General features: G+C 49.6%; 1 protein-coding gene across 14 annotated transcripts in view; it reads right to left on the bottom strand.

The window, feature by feature from the left end:
• FANCD2 (FA complementation group D2) overlaps positions 1 to 20136 on the bottom strand; it is a 206072-nt gene that overhangs the window by 57157 nt on the left and 128779 nt on the right. For 13 of the 14 annotated variants that reach the window (XM_042850045.2, XM_042850048.2, XM_042850051.2 and 10 more), the window contains 2 exons: positions 19304 to 19403; positions 17214 to 17336 (listed from right to left, as the gene is read on the bottom strand). In XM_042850045.2, coding sequence (XP_042705979.2) covers positions 17214 to 17336; positions 19304 to 19403 — 223 coding nt within the window. Of the gene's footprint in view, positions 1 to 15674; positions 15885 to 17213; positions 17337 to 19303; positions 19404 to 20136 lie in introns of those variants that run through there. The other variant, XM_065553197.1, reaches the window with a different exon arrangement.

Raw genomic sequence — 20136 nt, 5'->3', positions numbered from 1 at the left:
TACCGATGTGGCTACAGATCTTGTGGAGTGTGTTCTGATCCGAGATGGAGGTTGCAATTCATGTTGGCAGTAGCAAAGCTGAAAGCAGCCAGAAATCCATTTGGAAAGTCTCTGCTTAGATATGGGTTTGCCTTTGGACCATTCCATCGTGGAGAGAAACAATTTAGGAGTCTTTCTGATCACTTTGGTCAGTTCTAGATAAAAGGCTAGTGCCCTTCTGACGTCCAGGGTGTGGAATGCTGCCTTTTGTTTGTTCTTGTGAGGTTTAGGAAAGAAGATGGGAAGATGAATGGGTGATTAATGTGGAATGAAGAAGGGACTTTAGGTAGAAACTTTGGGTGCAGCCTTAGAGTGACCTCATTTTTGAGAAAGATAGTATATGGAGGGTGTGCCATAAGGGCCCTGAGTTCTCCTACACACCTTGCAGATGTGATAGCAACAAGAAAAGCAACTTTCATGGACAGGTATAGTAGTGCATACATAGCCAGAGGCTTGAAAGGGGCACTTGTGAGGGACTGAAGAATTAGAGTGAGGTCCCATGGAGGAGTTGGGGCTCTGGGTTCTGCGTAGATGTTACATACACCCTGTAGGAATCTTTTGGTAATTGGATGTGCAAAGACTGAGACCCCATCAACTTTGTGGCAGAAGATCGTGATCACTGCCAGGTGAACTCATATCAAGCTCATTGAGAGACCAGATTTCTTAAATTGGAGTAAGTAATCCAGGACTACTGGCAGGGTAGAGGTAATGGCTTCTATTTGTTTGTTTAGACCAGGGGTGGGCAAACTTTTTGGCCTGAGGGCCACATCTGGGTGGGGAAATTGCATGCAGGGCATGAATGTAGGGCTGGAGCGCGGGAGGGAGTGCAGGGTGTGTGTGGGGATGCGTTCCCGGCCAACGGGAGCTGCGGGGGGCGGTGCTGCATGAAAGGGCAGCGCACGGAGCCCTCTGCACCTGCTTCCCCGGGGGCTGCAGGGACTTGGTGCTGGCTGCTTCCAGGAGTGGCACGGGGCCCGCGGCGCCAAAGGGGTGGCAATCCTGCGGGCCGGCTCCAAAGCCCTGACGGGCCGGATCCAGCCTGTGGGCCGTAGTTTGCCTACCCCTGGTTTAGACACAGGTGAAATCTATTCCACTTGCATGTAGTTGAGAGTCTGCTGTTTAACAAAATATCTAACTTCCTCAGAACAGATCATCTCCTTGCCTTGGAACCACTGAGGAGCCAAGCTCCTAGATGGAGAGTCTCCAGGTTTGGATGCAAGGTATGGCCTGTGCCCTGTGATAAGAGGTTTGGAAGAAGTGGGAGGACACGACGTTGGCATGCGGATATCTGTTGTAGGCATGGATTCCAGGTTTGCCTGGGCCAGGCTGGGGCTATCAGGATGACTTTGGCTTGGTTGGTTCTGTTCTTGTGGATAACCCTGGCCAGCAACAGGTTCAGGGGAAAGACATATAGGAGAGGCACATCCCATCGAATGAAGAAGGCATTGCCTCTGGATCTTAGTCCCAGGCCTGCTCCAGAACAGAATGTTGGAAATTCACTGTTCCAACTCCTGGCAAATAGACCTTTCATGGGGAAGCCCCATTGTTGGAATATGTTGTGAATCACTGAAGTGTTTATTTCCCACTTGTGGTCGTGGGAGAACTTTTGGCTTACCGTGTCTGCAGTGATGTTCTGAGATCCTGGTAGGTATGTGGCTGATGTAGTAGAAAGAGAGAGTATGGGCCTGGTGTGAGGCCTTAACCAAAGTCAGCAAAAGTTATGCTCTGAGCAACAATCAGGCCCTGTCAAAAGCAGATGCTTGCCTGCAAGGCAGTGTCCAGTATAAACTTGGCACCAGTATTGCTAGCATTGCTAAAACTCACTGAATACGTAAACACATTCCAGCAAGCCAGCACAAGAACACTCCAACCTAGCACATGATAAAATGGTTTGACAAAAGTGATGAATAGTGATATTTTGTCTGAAACCTCAGGAGTACAAAGTACAAAGACAAGTAGTTAATAGGAATGTTTTGTCTGAAACATCAGGAGGAAAGTACAAGGGGAGGTAACAAATGTCATGAAACATGTAAGGTGATACGTAATTTCTTTATCCCAGATTATTTGTCTCAGATTATAAATGTTGGAATACCTCATTTTAACCCTTCATCCAGCCTAGGGGGAATGGAAAATCCTGCCTTTCACTGAGTTGCGTCCATTGTCACGGGCATACATGTCTTAGTATCCTCGTAGAGTTTGCCAGGTGCTATTACCTTGCTTCGTCGACAATAAACCTGGCTGGGCACCTTCATACCTTAACAGATCTTGTGGTCATTGGGCAGTTCGATTGAGGTCTGCTGTGCCAAGTATCTGCGCAGAGCTGGGACAGCACACAAAGAACACACACACGCAGCCAAACATCTAACAACAGCTGATATGGAGATGGGCTGAATACACCATGTCCACAGCATTATGGCCTCCGCACATAGGGAGTGTGACCTCGTTCCTCGTTGTTTGTTTATGTGGAACATGCAGGCCACATTGTCCGTCATGATCTCTATTGCCTTGTTTTTGATCAGAGGCAGGAAATGTGTGTAAGCATTGTGAACTGCTCACAATTCCAGAACATTTATGTGCAGCATTGATTCCGAAGAAGACCATCTGCCCTGGATGGTGAGATTGTCTAAGTGGGCACCTCACCCCAATAGGGAGGCATCTATTGTGAGTATCAGTTTGGGGGAGTCTATAGAAAAGGGATACCTGCACACACATTGTGCGAGCGGGTCCACCCTGAAGGGAGTCTTTTGACTTTTGTTGGCATGTTTAAAAGTTTTTTCAGACTATTTGTGTTGGAGGTACACTATCCTGAGCCACCCCTGCAGGCAGCGCATGCGCAGTCTGGCTTGTCGGACAACATAAACGGTCGCCGCCATGTGTCCCAGTAGTCAGAGGCAGGTCCTGGCAGATGTTTGTGGACTGCTCACCATGGTATTGATCAGGTTCACTAGAGTGACAAATTTGTGAAATGGTAAAGAGGCTTTCACTTCTAGCAAGTTTAGATGGGACTTAATGAATTCCAGTTCTTGAACTGGTGTTAATGTTGACTTTTGAAGGTTTATTTGTAGGCTGAGGTTTGTGAAGAGTGATATTGTCTTTTGTGTGGCTTCGATGGCTTCTTTCCGAGTGGGAGCCTTGAGGAGGCAGTCATCTAAATATGGGTATATCATTACCCCTTGCTTGTGTAGGTTGGCTGCTGCCACTATCAAAACTTTGGAAAATGCTGGAGGAGCTGTGGAAAGGCCAAAGGGCAGTACCGTGTATTGATAGTGATCCTGCCCAACGACAAATCGGACGAATTGTCTGCGTGCTGGATGAATGGTGACGTAAAAATAAGTATATTGCAGGACAAGGGCTGCAAATCAATCCCCTCGTTCCAGAGCTGGAATGATTGTTGCTAAAGTAACCACACAGAATCGTTGCATTTTGACAAATTTATTTAGGTTCCTGAGACTGAGAATAGGTCTCCATCCCCCAGACTTTTTCTGGGTTAAAAAAATAACAGGAATAGAACCCCTTCTCTCTGTGTTGGAGCAGCACTGGTTCTACTTCACTGAGTTGTAGAAGGTACTCTACTTCCTATCCCAGGAGGAGCTCGTGAGAGGGGTCCCTGAGAAGGGATGGGAGGGACGGTGGGTAGGGGGGATTGAAAAGAACTGGATGGAGTATCCTGTTTTGATTATTTCCAATACCTATTTGTCGGAAGTGATGGTTTGCCATATTGGGTAGAATGGTATTAGATGATCTGTAAATGGATGGTTAATGGAGAGTGGTGTCAGCCCTGGTAATTGGGGGAGGTCTGCCAAGCCCTCGACCAAACCTTCAAATTTGATGTTTAGGGATAGATCGTTATGGTGCAGTGCATTGAGAAGAGTTTGTTCTACGTTTGGGTGGTCTTTGTCTGTGCAAATGAGGATTGTATTGTCTCTGGGTCTGCATATAGGGTGCCTGTTTAGAACGTTGTGAGGTGTAATACATGCCCTGTTTACGTTTTGTTGCAGGTGTATATATACCAAGAGATCTGACAGTGGCTCTCGAATCCTTTAGTTAGCAGAGGGATTTGTTGGTCTTACCTGTGAACAGTTTCGGACCCTCGAGCGGGAGATCCTCTACTGTGTTTTGTACTTCCCTTCACCCTGACAAGTGAAGCCAGGAGGCTCGGTGCATTACAATGGCCATAGTGATGGACTTAGCTGCCGTACCAGCGGAATCCAAAGATGCCTGAAGGGCTGTGTGGGCCAAGAGGTGTCCTGAGATGCGTGATGTAAACTGTTCTCTTTTTTCTTCAGGCATGCAGTCAATAAATTCAGATAGTTTGGAATAGTGGTTGTATTTTGCCATTAGGGCTTCATAATTAGTGATTCTAAATTGTAATGTCGCTAATGAATAAGGCTTGCGGCTGAGTAGATCCAGTCTCTTCCACTCTGTCATACGGGGTTGTCCTGGAATAATGTTGCCTGCCACGTTCATTAACTGCGTATACCACCAGAAAGTCTCCAGCCCTTTTGAAGGGATGTAATATTTTTTATCCACCCTCTTACATGTAGGTGGGATTGTGGCAGGAGTCTGCCAGATGGCTGTGGCGGACTCCATGATTGTGGCATTAATTGGTAGGGCAATCTTGGAGGAGGTCAATGTGCGGAGTATGTCCAAGAGCTTGTGCTGTGATTCAGTGACTTCCTCGAGGGGTATTTGGAGCGTGTCAGATATCCTTTTAAACAGATCTTGAAACCGTTTGAATTGATTTCCGGTAGTAGGTGGCGGAGGCATGATGGTCTCAGGCGAGGGTGGAGGGTTGGTGACAGGAATAGCCTCCTAGTTCACAACCTCCTCTGTTTCCTCAAAAGATTACACATGGGAAACATCAAGTGGCACTGGTAAGGAGACTCTATGAGCTTCCATGGAACCCAGCGGGGGTTCAGAGTAGTATTACCTGTACGCTGCCCACAGGTCCCAGAGGGGCCATTGTGGTGGGAAAAGCAGTGGTGGAGGTCCCCATGGGTGTCCATATCATCCCTGGAAATCTGATCTGGAGTGATGCCTAGGTTGCATTTGTGGCTCAGATCTGATCCTGCCTTGCAAAGGTGAGAAGCGTTGGGATGGAAAAACTTCCCCTTCCTTGTCCTCCTCGCTGGAGGAGACAGGGGCAGATGTAACCAGTGGTGAGTGCGGTGGTGAAAACAGCAAAGCACTGTTGGTACCAAGGAGAGGTGACTCAGGTGCCAGGGCCACTGACAGGTCCATAGGTGTAAGGAACTGTTGTAACTTCGGTACCAGCAGAGATGTCTGCATTTGCTGCGGTGCTGAGAGTTCCTGCGGTACCAGGAGGTGTTGCAGTGCCTGAGGAACAGGTGCCGACATCAACTGCATCAAGGGGGATGGAGCAAACTTTGGTGCCGATGCATCCTTGCTATGCAGCAAAGAGCCAGCAAGTGGCTTCAGTGCCTTAGAAACTGCAGAGGCACAGGGCACTGAATATTTAGTTGTTGCCATCAGTGCCATGGTGGAATAGGCACTCTTTTCTCTGCCTTCCTTTTTAGAGCCTGCCTGTGTAGGGTCTGTACCTTTGACAGTACCAGAAGTCCCTGTTGACTTGTAGGTACTTTGCCGCAGTGCAGTCGGTACCGATGCTGGAGCCCGAGTAGGGGAACGCTTCCTCTTAGACATGGACTTGGTAGGAGAAGTGGTAGCTCTCCTCTTTGCACATCATTTAAGAGACAGGTCCCTCCCATGTGGGGTAGAGGAGGAGGGAGCCATGTCAGATGCTGCATTCAGCGATCAGCAGCTGGGAGAAGCTAGTGGCCCTGGGTCCGAGACTGGATGGGGGGACTTCTCCATAAGAGTAAGTTTTAATTGAAGGTCTCATGTCTTTCTTGTGCGAGCCTTGAGTTTGTGGCAATGGGTGCACTTTTGGGGTACATGTGTTTCCCCCAGACACTGGACACATTGAGAGTGTCCATCTGAAAGTGGAACTACCTCGTGGCAGGAGAGGCAACGTTTAAAGCCTGGAGGTCCTGGCATTTTGAAGAAAATACCCCAAGTGGGATAAAATGATAAAGGTTTTTTGTTTTGTTTTTTAAACAGGGAAGAAATAAAAAAAGAGAAAGGGTCTTAGTAAACTAACCTAACTATTACAGACTAACACTAATCTAGCTGTTATGTACTGCTAACACTATGGTCTGAGGTAAAGTTAGTGAGGGACTGCTGGAACTCCGACTCTGACTAAGAGTGGTTGAGAAGGAACGGGGAGAAGTGGGGTGGCTGCACAGCGCTAGTTAATTGCCGCTGCAGGCACGAGACAGGGAGAGTGCATGTGTGGCCCAGCCAGGTACTGCTGTTGAAATTCTCTGACTAGAGGCGCAGGGGTGCACAATCACCTAAAGTGGAGCACCCACAGGGACTCCACTCGAAGAACCAGCTGAGATTGGGCCCTGTTTTAGTTGTGGCCGCTTTGGACACCTCCAGAGGCAGTGCCCCGCCATGGACTGCTCCTTTGGCAAAGTTTATGCCGGAAAAACCCATGCCCGCCAGCATCCCAACCCCACGGTGACAGTCCCTGCCGGCCTTGATGGGAGGATGGTGGATAGGTGGATGCCCTAGTGGACTCCAGCTGTGGCCAAACTATGGTGCGGAAGTGCCTCGTCCCAGACAGTGACCTGATCCACGGCCCAATCTGACTTTGTTGCATCCACAGGGATGTGAAAGCGTATCCAAGCGCTCAACTATCCCTAACAATTGATAGGATAACCTGGCTGATGACTGTGGGGGTTGCCCTGAAGCTCCCATCCCCCATCATCCTCGTGTGGGACTGGCCGGAATTCAGCCAGCCCTACATGCTGTGACCTTACGGACACCATTCGAAAGGGTTGCCATGGACCTGCTAAGGACCCCTTGCGAAGAGTGTGGCTGGCTACTGCTACATCCTGGTAGTCATTGACTATGCCACACACTTCCCCGAGGCTGTCCCTTGTGGTCCACCATTGCACGGAGCATCGCTGCCAAGCTTCTAAAAATCTTTGCTCGGGTAGGCTTACCTAGTGAGATCCTAACTGACCAGGGGACCAATTTCACCTCACGGCTGCTTTGTGAAGTGTGCAGTCTCCTAGGGATCCGAAAATGGCGAACCTCAGTTTACCACCCTCAGACAGATGGCCTCGTCAAGTGGTTCAATTGGACCCTCCAGGGGATGCTATGGAAGTTCCCCCTGGAGGAGTTGTGCCATTGGGACAGACTCCTCCCACCTTTGCTGCTTGCCATTTGGGAGGTACTGCAAACTTCCACCCAGTTCTCCCCATTCAAGCAGCTTTACGGGCGCCAGCCATGGGGGCTACTAGATCTGATGTAGGGGACCTGGGAGCACACCCCATCCCTGACCCAGGAGCTCCTTCAATACATCCTGTGACTGCACAAGAACCTGACATGAGCTAGGGACCTAACAAAGGAAAATCTGCAGGCTGCCCAAGGGGCTCAAGCCCAAACCTACAACCGGGGAGCCCAAGCACGGACCTTTGAACCCAGGGACTGGGTCCTTGTATTGCTCCCCTCTGAGGAGTCCAAACTGCTAGCCTGGTGGCAAGGCCCCTACGAAATCATCTGCCAAGTTGGCCCTGTTACTTATGAGGTCCACCATCCGGAGTGACGGAAAAAGCACCAGATCTATCATGGAAACCTCTTGAAGGCCTGGCATGAGCAGGAGGGTCTGCTAATAACCCCATATCCCCCCGATCTAGACCTAGGGCCCCAGATCCCCACTCTGGCGGAACCCCTCCTCCGAGAAACCTCACCCCTGAGCAGCAAAAGCAGGCAAGATATCTGTCGGAGACCTTCACCCAGACATTCACAGCAGTACCGGGGCAGACCCTGCTGGCCCAGCACGGCATCTGGACACCCCCAACTCACCCTCCCAGAGAGGTAGTTTGTGAAACCACCCAACCTCTCCCACACCGCCTGTGGGACGCGGTGGAACAAGAGGTGCAGGTGATGCTGAAGTTAGGGGGTCACAGAACAGTTGCAAAGTGAATGGCGCAACCGCACTGTGCTTGTCCCTAAGCCAGATTGGACCTGGTGATTCTGTACTGATTTCCGGAGAGTTAATACCATTTCTAAATTCGACGCATGCCCAATGCCCCAGGTAGATAAACTCCTTGCCATTTGGGTGAAGCACGCTATGTCACTACCCTGGACTTGACGCAGGGGTACTAGCAGATCCCGCTGGACCCAAGCTCAAAGGAAGAGGGGGAGGGATAGCTCAGTGGTTTGAGCACTGGCCTGCTAAACCCAGGGTTGTGAGTTCAATCCTTGAGGGGGCCATTTAGGGATCTGGGGCAAAAATCTATCTGGGGATTGGTCCTGCTTTGAGCCAGGGGTTGGACTAGATGACCTCCTGAGGTCCCTTCCAACCCTCATATCCTATGATTCTAAGAGACAGCTTTTGCTATCCCCAGCGGGCTCTACCAGTTTACCCACGTCTTTTGGACTCCATGGGGTCCCTGCAACCTTCCAGCGGTTGAGGGATCAACCAGTCACACCTTGAGTGTGCTGCGGCCTACCTGGATGACGTCATGATCTACAGCCATCAGTGGGAGGAGCACCTGAGCCAGGTAGTGGCAGTCCTACGACCCCTCCGAGCCACAGAACTGATGGCTAACCCCAAGAAATGCTGAATCAGCTACCAGGAGACCACCTACTTGGGGTATGTCCTGGGATGAGGGAAGGTGTGCCCCCTAGTCGGGAAGGTCCAGACCATTCAAGAACACCCCGCCCTAATCATAAAGAAACAAGTGAAGCAATTCCTGGGGCTGGTGGGCTACTACCACTGCTTCATTCCCAACTTTCCCTTGATTGCCGATCCCCTGACACAACTCTTAACAAAGGACCAGCCACACTGCAGCCACAGGTTCCCCAAGTGTGCCGAAGCCTTTCAGACACTAAAGGACCATCTCTGCCACAAACCAGTGCTTTATAGCTCTGATTTCTCTTGTAGTTTTGTGGTCCAGACTGGTGCCTCAGCAGTGGGACTTGGGGCTGTCCTCTCCCAGACCCTCAACGGAGAGGAACATCCCATCCTTTACATTAGTCGAAAGCTCTTCCCCCGGGAACATAACTATTTGACCATCAAGAAGGAGGCCCCGGCAGTTAAATGGGCTGTGGAGGCCCTTCAATATTACCTCCTGGGTGACTCCTTCTTTGTGGTCATGGATCATGCCCCCCTCAAGTGGCTCCAGACAATGAAAGACACCAATGCGAGGCTAATGAGGTGGTATCTTGCCCTTCAACTGTTTGCATTTACCATGCAACGTAGGGCAGGTAAGGAGAATGCAAGCGCTGATGGTCTCTCCCGGTTGGGGAAGAGGGACCATACCAGCCCCAGAGAGTGGGGGCTGGACTAGAGGGGGGAAATATAGCGAGGGAGTGTAGTTTCCTTCCTTGACGGACAGGGAGAGAGCCACAACCGCCCCCGGTTGGGCAGAGCCGGGACACCCGCGACTACCTAGCCGGAAGCAGAGGGGCAGGACAGGAACTGGAAATACAAAAGGCGGGCCCTCCAGCTCAGTTGGAGAAGAGCTGCTGGAGAAGCAGGACATCTCCCACCCACAGTTGGAGCTTGGACCCCACCGAAGCCGCTACAGTGCCAGAGACCCAGAGGGACTGCTGGAGCTGGCAGGCACCAGAGACACCAAGGAGCTGTTGGGGCTGCCTCTAGTCATTTACGCTGGTGAGACAAACAATGACACTGGAACCCAGATACCCCCGAATGGGAAGGAGCCCAAGGAAGCCGAATAGGGTTCAGCTGTGTTACTGACTTGCAAGCTGGCCAGCGTGTTGCGCCTGGATTTCCTGCTGATCCAGTGGCGGACTACTCCGCCACTGTTAGGGCCCTGGGCTGGGACGCAGTGGAGTTGGGTGGGCCTGCATCTCCCTACCCCCTGCCACCCCACCTCTGGGGTGGCAGCCTCCCGACCTTTAAGACAAGAGGCCTGCGTTGGTCTGTCATCCACCCGAGCTAGGACGCTGGACGGTTTTGCTATCTGCCCTGCCAGAGAACTGATCCCCCTAGACTGCTGTGTTGCTGTGCCCTGACTCAAGGTCAGAGCCCCTTAACTGTTGGTGCCCCGCCCTGCTCAAAGGGCCTGGGTCCCCCTAGACTCACTGCTGCTCTGCCTGACTGCAGACCAAAGCCCTTAATTGCTGGCTGTCCCGCCCTGTCTGAGGGTCAGGTCTCACAGACAATTGCTGCCAGGCCTGGACTGCAGGATTGGGCCTACTAACTGTCAGCTAATTCCAGCCTGAATTGAGTCACTCCAGAGGCATTGTAGCTAGGGGACGTGTCCTCCCTCCTTGACAGACAGAGAGAGAGCTGCGACTGCCTTGCAGTCACTCACCCTACTCTGCACTCCCGCAAGCCATAGCAAATTTGAAGAAAATCTGTGCACGCATGTGGATTTTAGAGCACTTGGAAGCATTGTCCTTTAAACATGAAAGATAGAGGGTCAAAGGAGGGAAAGGGGGCCTCTACACACGCATCTGCAGTTTAAGAGGCTCCGGGGGTGTAAAGTGACACATTCATCTTAATGTGATGTTCTCAGCCCATGGAGATGATAGATCCTGGAACAATAGCTCTGAGATGTGTGAACTGTTCCATTTATCTCCCTGGGTATTCCCAACCCCTCCTGAGTGCTTTAGAAGGGTGGTTTTCAAACTTTTTTTCTGGAGACCCAGCTGAAGAAAATTGTTGATGCCCAACAGAGCTGGGGATGAGAGGTTTGGGGTGTGGGAGGGGCTCAGGGCTGGGGCAGAGGGTTGGAGTGCGGGAGGGGGTCAGGATTCTGGGATGGGGATGCAGGCTCTGGGGTGGGGCCAGGGATGAGGGGTTTGGGTGCAGGAAGGGGCTCTGGGTTTTGGGGGGCTCAGGGCTGGGGCAGGGGATTGGAGCGCAGGCTTACCTCAGGCAGCTCCCAGTCAGCAGTGCAGCAGGGGTGGTAAGGCAGGCTTCCTACTTTTCCTGGCACCATGAACCGCGCTGCGCCCTGGAAGCAGCCAGCAGCAGGTCCAGCTCCTAGGCAGAGGTGCGCAAGCAGCTCCACCTTGCTTTCACTCGCAAGCACCGCCCACCCCAGCTCCCTGGCCTAGGAGCCGAACCTGCTGCTGGCCACTTCCAGGATGCAGCGTGGTGTCAGAACAGGTAGGGACTAGCCTGCCTTCGCCAGGCAACACCACCAAAGGGACTTTAACGGCCCGGTTGGTGGTGCTGACCAGAGCCGCCACAACCCAGTGCCTTACATTCCACGACCCAGTACTGGGTCACGACCCGCAGTTTGAAAACCACTGCTTTAGAACCTGTGAGAGGTATGCAGTCTACTGGTTCTCAGCGCCCCACTCAAAGGGGCAGGACTTCCAGAGATCCTGGCTCACACAAGGCTGGGGAGAAAGGTTCCAATCCCTGCAGATGGGCATAGGTCCTCCCAGACCCTGGCACACACACAGGGGGCAGCGAGAAGGGCTCACACCCTCAGAGGCAAAAGTACCCACCATATCCCAGATCATAGGAGAGGAGCAAGGAGCGGGGTCTAAAGAAGCAAGAATCCTCTAGAACTGGGCAAACATGAGAGGCAAGAATGTGGGGCTGACAATTCTTCCCCAGGTCCCCTGTCACTCACCCCCCAGACCCCACCCCTCCATTCCCTCTAACATCCAAGCCTCCCTCACCTGAGTACCCAACCTCTCTCCCCTCCCCTTCTACTCATCCCAATTTATTTCCCCTCCCTTCTTGCAGCCACAAACCCACTCCTATGCCCCCTAATTATCCCTCCCCTCCCAGGAAGCATTCACATGTCAATTTCTACTTCCCAACATTTTGGGGAGTGTGGGGGGTTGGGATGCACTGGCAGAGCTGGGGGTGCAGAGGGGTTGCAGTGTAGAGTGGTTGAGATGCATTGGCAGAGCTATGGAGTGCATGGAGTTGAGGTGCAGGGTTGTTGGGATTCACTGGCAGGGTTGGAGCTGCAGGGTGGTTAGGGTGCACTCGCAGAGTTGGAAAATGCAGTGAGATCATTGTGAACTGGAAAAGTTGGGGTGCAGAGAAAATAGGTTCACGGTAGGGATTCACTGGCAGAGCTGTGGTGTGCAGGGGTTGGGGTGTACTGGCAGAGCTGTGGCGTGCAGGAAAATTGGGGTGCAGAGTGATTGGGGTGTACTGATAGATCTGGGGCTTTAGGGTGGTTGAGGTGCAGGATGTGGGGATGCACTGATAGAGCTGATGGTTAGGAGTGTTGGGGTCCACTGGCACAGCTGGGGGATGTAGAGGAGTTGGGTGTACTGACAGGGCTACAGGGTACAGGAAGCTTGGGGTGCTGGGTGGTTGGAATGCACAGGCAGAGCTGGGGGCTAGGGGTACTGGAGTCCACTGAAAGAGCTGCAGGGGTCCACTGGGAGAGTTGTGTGGTGCCATGCCTACCTCAACTGAAAAAAGAACAGGAGTACTTGTGGCACCGAAGAAGTGGGCTGTAGTCCACGAAAGCTTATGCTCTAATAAATGTGTTAGTCTCTAAGGTGCCACAAGTACTCCTGTTCTTTTTGCGGATACAGACTAACACGGCTGCTACTCTGATACCTCAACTGAGTCCCCAACCTATCTTGCCTCCCCTACCATTCATCCCTTTCCCCTTCGCTGCAATCCCAAACCCTCCTTCCTCCCTCCTCCATTCCCTAATTACCCCTCCCTTACTAGGAAGCCTTCACAGTAGCAGAGAAAGGTATAATTCGACCAAATAGCTGGATGTTGAAGCTAGACAAATTCAGATTGGAAATAAAGTGTACACTTTTGACAGTGAAGGTAAATAACCATTGGAACAATTTACCAAGGGTCATGGTGGATCACTGACAATTTTAAACTCAAGATGGGATTTTTTTCTAAAAGAACTGCTCTAGGAATTATTGTGGGGCAGTCCTGCGGCCTACATTATTACAGGAAGTCAGACTAGATGCTCACAATGGTTCCTTCTGGCTTTGGAATCTAAGAATCTATTAAACATGTCTAGTTCTCCCTCCCCCCAGAAAATACTGTGATTACATTCCCCCCAAAATAAAACTGCCACCCATAACTCTCAAATTGTAGCCGATTTCCAGCCACTCAGTCTAAACCTCCTTTTGCCTTCAGTGAGAGCTCATGAATAACTTATTTTTAGTTATGTTAACTGAAGCATGAGTTCAAAAGCATCAAGGACTAGTTCACAATCATCATGTTCAAGGAGGTCTGTGATACATCCAGTGATCAGCACCTCTCAGTTTAACAGTACAAGGCAGCAGAAGGAGAATGAAGGTAACTTACCGGTAACTGGAGGTTTTTCAAGATATGTGGTCCCTATCTGTATTCCACATGTATGCATGCACTCCATGCGCCTGAGTCCAGAGACTTTTAGTAAGCAGTGTCCATTGGACTACACATGTGCAGTTGTTCTCCTGTTGCTCCAAACCGAGGGCACTAAGGTGAGCTGAAGACCGATGCTTCTCCACTTCCTTTTCTTACCATGTATTGGTCACAATCGGCAGCAGAGGGGCTGAGAGTGAATAGTAGATCACAGATAGGGACCACACATGTCAAAGAACCTCCAGTTACAGGAAAGTAACCTCTATTTCTTCTTCGAGGGCTGGTCCCTATTCCACCTTTGGGAGATTAGTAAGCAGTAGTCAAATGAGATGGGTGTGAGGATGCAGATGGTATGGACATTTGTAGTACTGATGACTGCACAGCTGTATCTGCAGTAGAAGTCTGGACCAATGCATACGGTCTTCTAAAGGTGTGTATGGAGCTCCAGGTAGCCACCCTATATATCTAGTAAGGGTATGTCTTTCAGAAATGCTGCAGAGGTTGCTTGCACTCTTTTGGAATGGGTGCTCACCCAGCGGTGGGGGGGTAGAGTGTGAGCTAGTTGGTAACAAAGGATGATGCAGCCCAAGATCCACTTAGAGAGCCTCTGTGCAGAAAGAGCGTGACCCCTTGATCACTCTTCTATGGTGATAAAAAAATCTAGGTATTTTTCTAATTGCTTTTGTTCTCTGTAGATAAAATGCCACTGCCTGTCGGAAGTCTACAGAGTGAAGAAAAATACCAATAAGTGGATGATTTGATTCATGTGAAACTCCGAAATTACTTTAGGGATGAATTTTGGGTGGAAGCAAAGAGAGACCTTCTCTTTATGAAAGATGGTATATGGCAGATCTGCCATGAATGCCCCCACAGCTCTCTCACCCCTTTAGCTGATGTGATGGAGACTAGGAAGGCAACTTTCATCGAGAGATGGGACATAGCTAATGGTTCTAAGGGAGGTTTGCTGAGAACTGAAAGGATGAGATTGAAATCCCATTGTGGTGTTGGTTTCACCACTAGTGTGAAAGTTCTAATCAGTCTCTCAGGAATCTAATTGTCATAGGATAAGTAAAGATAGCATGGTCCTCAACTGGAGGATGAAAGGCACTGATTGCTGCAAGATGGAGCCTTAGGGAACTAGTAGAGAGGCCTGATGTCTTAAGGGTAAGTAGGTGTTTTAGAATAACAGGAATCCCAGCGGACTCTGGAGATAACTGGCATTGTTGTGACCAAGAGGAGAAACGCTTCCATTTGGTCAGATAGAATCCTTCCTGCTTTGTTTGAGAATGGATTGAACTGCCACTGAACATATTGCTCTATGTCTGATGCCCATACAAATACCATGCCCTGAGTTGCAGAGGTCCTAGACTGGGGTACCGATCATACTGTTGTATTGTGTCAGCAGAACCAGAAACAGTCGGAAGTCAATGGGCAGACAGGTTGAAATTGTCAAGAGGCCCAAGAACCAGGACTGTTTCGGCCTGTTGGGCGAAATAAGGATGACTGGAGCCCTGTTGTGATAGATCGTTTGCAGGACTTGTGGTATTAGTGGGATGAGAAGGAAGGCATATCTGAGGTGGTTCATCCAGGATATCAGCAGAGCATTGCCCTTTGAGTTGCAGCCTAGAGCTTTTCTGGAGCAGTACAGGGGAACTTCTTGTTCACCTGCGAGGCAAAGAGAGCACAAGATGGTGCTCCCCATTGGGGAAGATCTAGCTCAGAAAGGAATCATGAATCTCCCATTCATGGTCTGTTGAAAAATATCTGCTGAGACTGTCTGCTAGGGAGTTCTGTGCACCTGGCAGGTATACTGCAGATAGGCTTATGTGATTTCTGATATGCCAGTTCCAGAGGTCCACTGTCTCTACACACAGGGAGTGGGATCTTTTCCTCATGTGCTTGTTTATGTGGAAGACAGTCGACATAATGTTTGACATTACCTGGATGTGTTTGGATCAGATGAGTGGAAGGAAAATGTTTGCAGACCCTATAGACTGACCTTAATTCCAGTAAGTTGATGTGCAAGCTGGCCTCCTGAGGGGTCCAGGTACATTATGCAGTGTGATTGTTGAAAAGGGCTCCTCAGCGTAAGGGGAAGAATCTGTGATGACAGTCATCTTGGATATCGGTGGGAGAAAAGGAAGTCCCACCCAAACTTCCTCTGTGTATGTCCACCAAACGAGAGAGGCCATAACAATGGCTGGAATTGTTACTCTGGCATTGATGGTTGTCTTTGTCTGGTGAGTAGACAGACTGAAGCCAGGTTCACAGGCAATAGCGATAAAGCCTGGCAAATGGTGATATGTAGGTGCATGAGGCCATGTCCCTTAGGAGGGAAAGACAGATCCTGACCGTAGTCCAAGGTCACTCATGGCTCTTCATGGAAAGATAGGCTCTTGCTGTAGTGGAATGAAGGGTTGCGCCTATGAAGTCTATGGACCTCATGGGGGTCAAAGTGGACTTCTCGTTGTTGACAGATTCCCTGGGAAGATAGTAGACAGAATAGGAATAGGGTCACTGACTGGACTTCTCTGCTGGATCTGCCTGTCAGGAGCCAGTCGTTGTCATATGGAAAGACAGTAAGCCATTTCTTTTCATCCAAGCCACCACCACTGAAAGGACTTTTGTAAGACCCTGGGTGCTGTAGCTAGTCCGAATGGGAGGACTGTGAGTTGTTAGTGGTCTTGCCCAATGAGGAACCTTCTGTGCGATAGACATTTATCTATGTGAACATAAGCATTTTACATGTCAAGAGCCACAAACTACGTGCCCTATTCTGGAGAGGGGATTATTGATGTCAATGTCACGATGCAGAATTTTGATTTTCAGATGAATACATTTAGTTGGTGTAGATCAAGAATTGGTCTCCATCCCCCATTCTTTTGGGGGACCAAGAAATATGTGGAGTAGAATCCCTTCCCTTGATGTTGGGATTGCACTGGTTACAAGTATATCCTGATTCTGGTATGTATATCCTGGTTCATCAAAAAATGTCATGTAAGATATCAAAGGAAAGCCAGTGTCACACAGTTGTGAGTAGCATTGTAAAATTATATACCACTACTATCTCAGGAGTTATGTATCTATACTGGAAGTATGCTCTTGGATAATAAACTTATGATTATTTAAATATACCTCAGTGCTGTGGTTTTGTATAAGGAGCTGATCCTTAGTTGAACCATTCAAACTGGTGTGTACACAGTTCTCTTGGGGACAGCAGACCTGGTATTTCTGTGAATGTTCAGTCGATAAAGGGCTGATCGTAACAGGGAAACTCAAAGAGGCTCGGGGACTGGGGGTGCATCTATTGTTACCTGCAAGGCAAAGCAGGGGCTGGCATAGCCCAGAGGCGATTGTCTAGGTGGCTGACAGACTGGAGACATCAGGGAGCTGACTCCCAGTGAAGCACAAGCAAGTCTCCCTCTCACTGGAGGCAGAAGGTAACACGGTGACTCAGACTTAGGCACCCTGAGAACCATCACAACCGTATACCACCACAACCTTCCAGACTGGCCATCAGCACCCAAGGATTGACTGCTGTATGTTCATCTATTAGCATTGGTTCAGGAATAATAAACTTAACCCTACTCCAAAGCATGGTGGAATTTTGTCACTGGCTAAAGCTGACTTTGTACAGATTTAATATGAACTGCTAAGAAAATGCCTAGCAGTTCCCAGATGTATCAACATTACTAGCATAAAACCTTAACATAAAACAAGACAGATCAGACAATAAGATATCTGAATGTTGGAAGCCAGTGATTGCTATTGTGGAGCACATGAGATTCAAGGTCTTTGTTGATGTTATTACCTGGTCAGCGTGGGGTAAGTAGAAGAATATCCATCATTAGCAGAATTAATCAGCTCTGGGACCCCAACACTGGAGATGTCTTCCACAGCTTTCAAGATGTTGTCTGTGTGCTCCATATATACACTGAACCCAAACATCAGGATAGCAAGTCAGTACATGTTATGCAGGGGCAGAACAGTAGCTTCCATTACAAAGCCCATTCCTGATCTCCCTCTATCTTGTAACTTTGGCGTAGAAAACTGGTTGGGCCTGAAGATTGCAAGATTTATTCTGATTGCAGAGGAGAATGTTCCTGTAAAGTCTGAGGAAAATTCATCAAACTGTCCCTAAGTTACATGTCATTGAAAATCATTGATTTGAACCTGTACCTTTCTCCCTAGCTCATCAACGGCTAGTTATAGTCTCCCCTGCCACCACCTTCCAGAGAGTTAGAACTCCTTAAACTGACATGGCAGCTACACCTGAAGAAATAGGTTGCAATTAAACAAAAATATTAACAACTATTTGTTGTGGTTAGTTTTCGGTCAGTCCTGCTCCCACTGATCTCAATTAGAGCTTTTTACCATTGTCTTTAATAGAAGCAGAATCAGACACTACACTACAGCCCATTTACACTGCAGAATGCATATACACACATGCACACGCTCACACACACATGCATGTGTATGTGTGTTGGACTGTACTGACAAATTCAGTGTAGAAAAAACATAAGGCTTGGGGGTCTTTCTATAGCTGAGGTCTAACAGAGTTATTCCTTTAACTCAAGTGTTAGAGGCCTGTGTTTCTGGAACTATAGGTACAGAGTTCTAGGCCTGGTTCTGCAGGTGTATGGTTTAATGCAGAGAGGTGGATGCCTCTCCATAGTTAAGGTTTCAACCATGGCATCAATATAAGGCTGCTTTTGATCCCCTACTAACTAAAAATAAAATTCTTCATACTTTCAGATTTGTAGGTCCAGTTTCAGAGACACCTTGAGAAAGTTTTTATGATATTGATTAACATCCTTTTGAAAGTAAAAGATTTTAAAATGGCTGCTTTTGAAACTGCATTTTCCAATAAGCAGTTGCACAAACATCAGTCTCCAGACACATGCTGTAGGATTATTGTTTGCTTCCTGTCTTATTTGTCTTAGGGGGGGAAAACAGGTTATGAAAACTGTTCCAATCTGTTTTTCAAGAACTGTTTATATTCTTTCCTGTCCCCTCAGGCCTGACAAGGCTTCCTGGAAAAGCATTTCAGCACATTGCGCACTAAAACAGGGGTGGGCAAACTTTGCAGCCTGAGTGTCACATCTGGGTGTGGAAATCGCATGCAGGGCCATGAATATAGGGCTGGAGCAGGGGGATGGGGTGCGGGACGGAGTGCGGGGTATGGGAGGAGGTGTGATGTGCAGGAAGGGGCTCAGGGCAAGGGGTTGGGGCGGAGGAGGGTTGCGGGGTGTATGAAGGGGCTCAGGGAAGGGGATTGGGGTGCAGGAGGGGTGCGAGGTGCAGCAGGGGGCTCAGGGCAGGGGGTTGGGGTGCGGGGTGCAGGAGGGGGTTGGAGTGCTGGCTCCGGCCCAGCGCTGCTTACCTGGAGCGGCTCCAGGGTGGCAGCAGCGCACACCAGGGCCAGGGCAGCACCGTTCCCAGAAGCAGCCGGCACCATGTCCCTGCAGCCCCTGGGGGAGGGGGAGGGCAGAGGGCTCCGTGCACTGCCCTCGCCTACGGGTACCTCCCCCGAAGCTCATATTGGCCGCGGTTCCCCGTTCCCAGCCAATGGGAGCTGCGGGAGGCGGTGCCTGTAGGCAAGGGCAGCACACGGAGTCGTCTGCCCACCCTCCACCCCCGGGGCCGCAGGGACCTGGTGCCGACCGCTTCTGGGAGTGGCGCGGGGCCCGCAGCGCCACGGGGTGGCAATCCTGCAGGCCGGATCCAAAGCCCTGACGGGCCGGATCCAGCCCGTGGGCTGTAGTTTGCCCACCCCGCTCTAAAAGAACCCCTTGGCTTGATCTAGCCAGAATACCTGAATAGACACTGAGAGTAAAACTGTTTATGAAGAGAGTTTGCTCTCAGAAACCAAGTTACTGCACAGAAGCAAAGAATGCTTACCAGAGCAAAGTGTGCAGCGCATCACTGAACTGGCTACCCTTCTCTCGCGTGCCACTGAGCTGCATCCATGACTGGCAGAGGAACTGTTTAGCAAGTGAAGCTGTCAAAGATAAGCAATAAGTTGAGGAGAGACCTGGATGTGTTTTGTCTCACTGAGAATACAAGCGTCCAAAATTTTCTTCTCCCTCATACAAATGCAGGATAGCTGAATGCTTCTGGCTAATTACAATGTAATTCCATTTCAAGCAGATCCTATGTTCTCCATACAGGTGCCTGCCAAAGTGCTAAAGCTCAAGGAGTTGGGAAAGGCATATTCCTTAGAGATCATTACCACACTAATGAGATTTATACACAAGTCTAGTGAGCTCTTGGCCTGGCACAGTGATTCTTATTGGAGTCTCTCTCTTTGTCCATTCATGTCTGACAGTGCTACAACAGGTTTCCTTTCCTCCCTCTGGTTTGTGAAGCCAGAGACCAGTTTTTCCCTGCTGCTGGGGCTAAGTGTCACCCCCCGGGAAACCAAAAATTAGGTTTTCCAATGCTGACATACGAGTATTAACTCAAATGTTAGTTTACCAGTGACAGGTGAATTCTCTCTTTGGATACAGCCTTTTAATGTTAATTTGAACTGGCAAATTTACAGTTTAGAATTTTGTGATCAGAAATAATTGTCTTTCTCCAAAGGCTGCATCTGCTTCTCTGACATAAATGGCCAAAGAAAGGAAATGATCAGATAAGAGTAAATTTTTCGTTAGGGGACTACAGAGCCCAGACACAGGCCGCATCCTAAGATGCTCCTGTGTCTCTGGGGTGAGCCACCTTTACCCTTTCTT

This window comes from Chrysemys picta, chromosome 7 (genome assembly GCF_011386835.1).
Source record: "Chrysemys picta bellii isolate R12L10 chromosome 7, ASM1138683v2, whole genome shotgun sequence".
Classification (NCBI taxonomy): Eukaryota; Metazoa; Chordata; order Testudines; family Emydidae; genus Chrysemys; species Chrysemys picta.
Note: the sequence above shows the minus strand (reverse complement) of the source record. Positions and strands in the feature narration are given on the sequence as shown.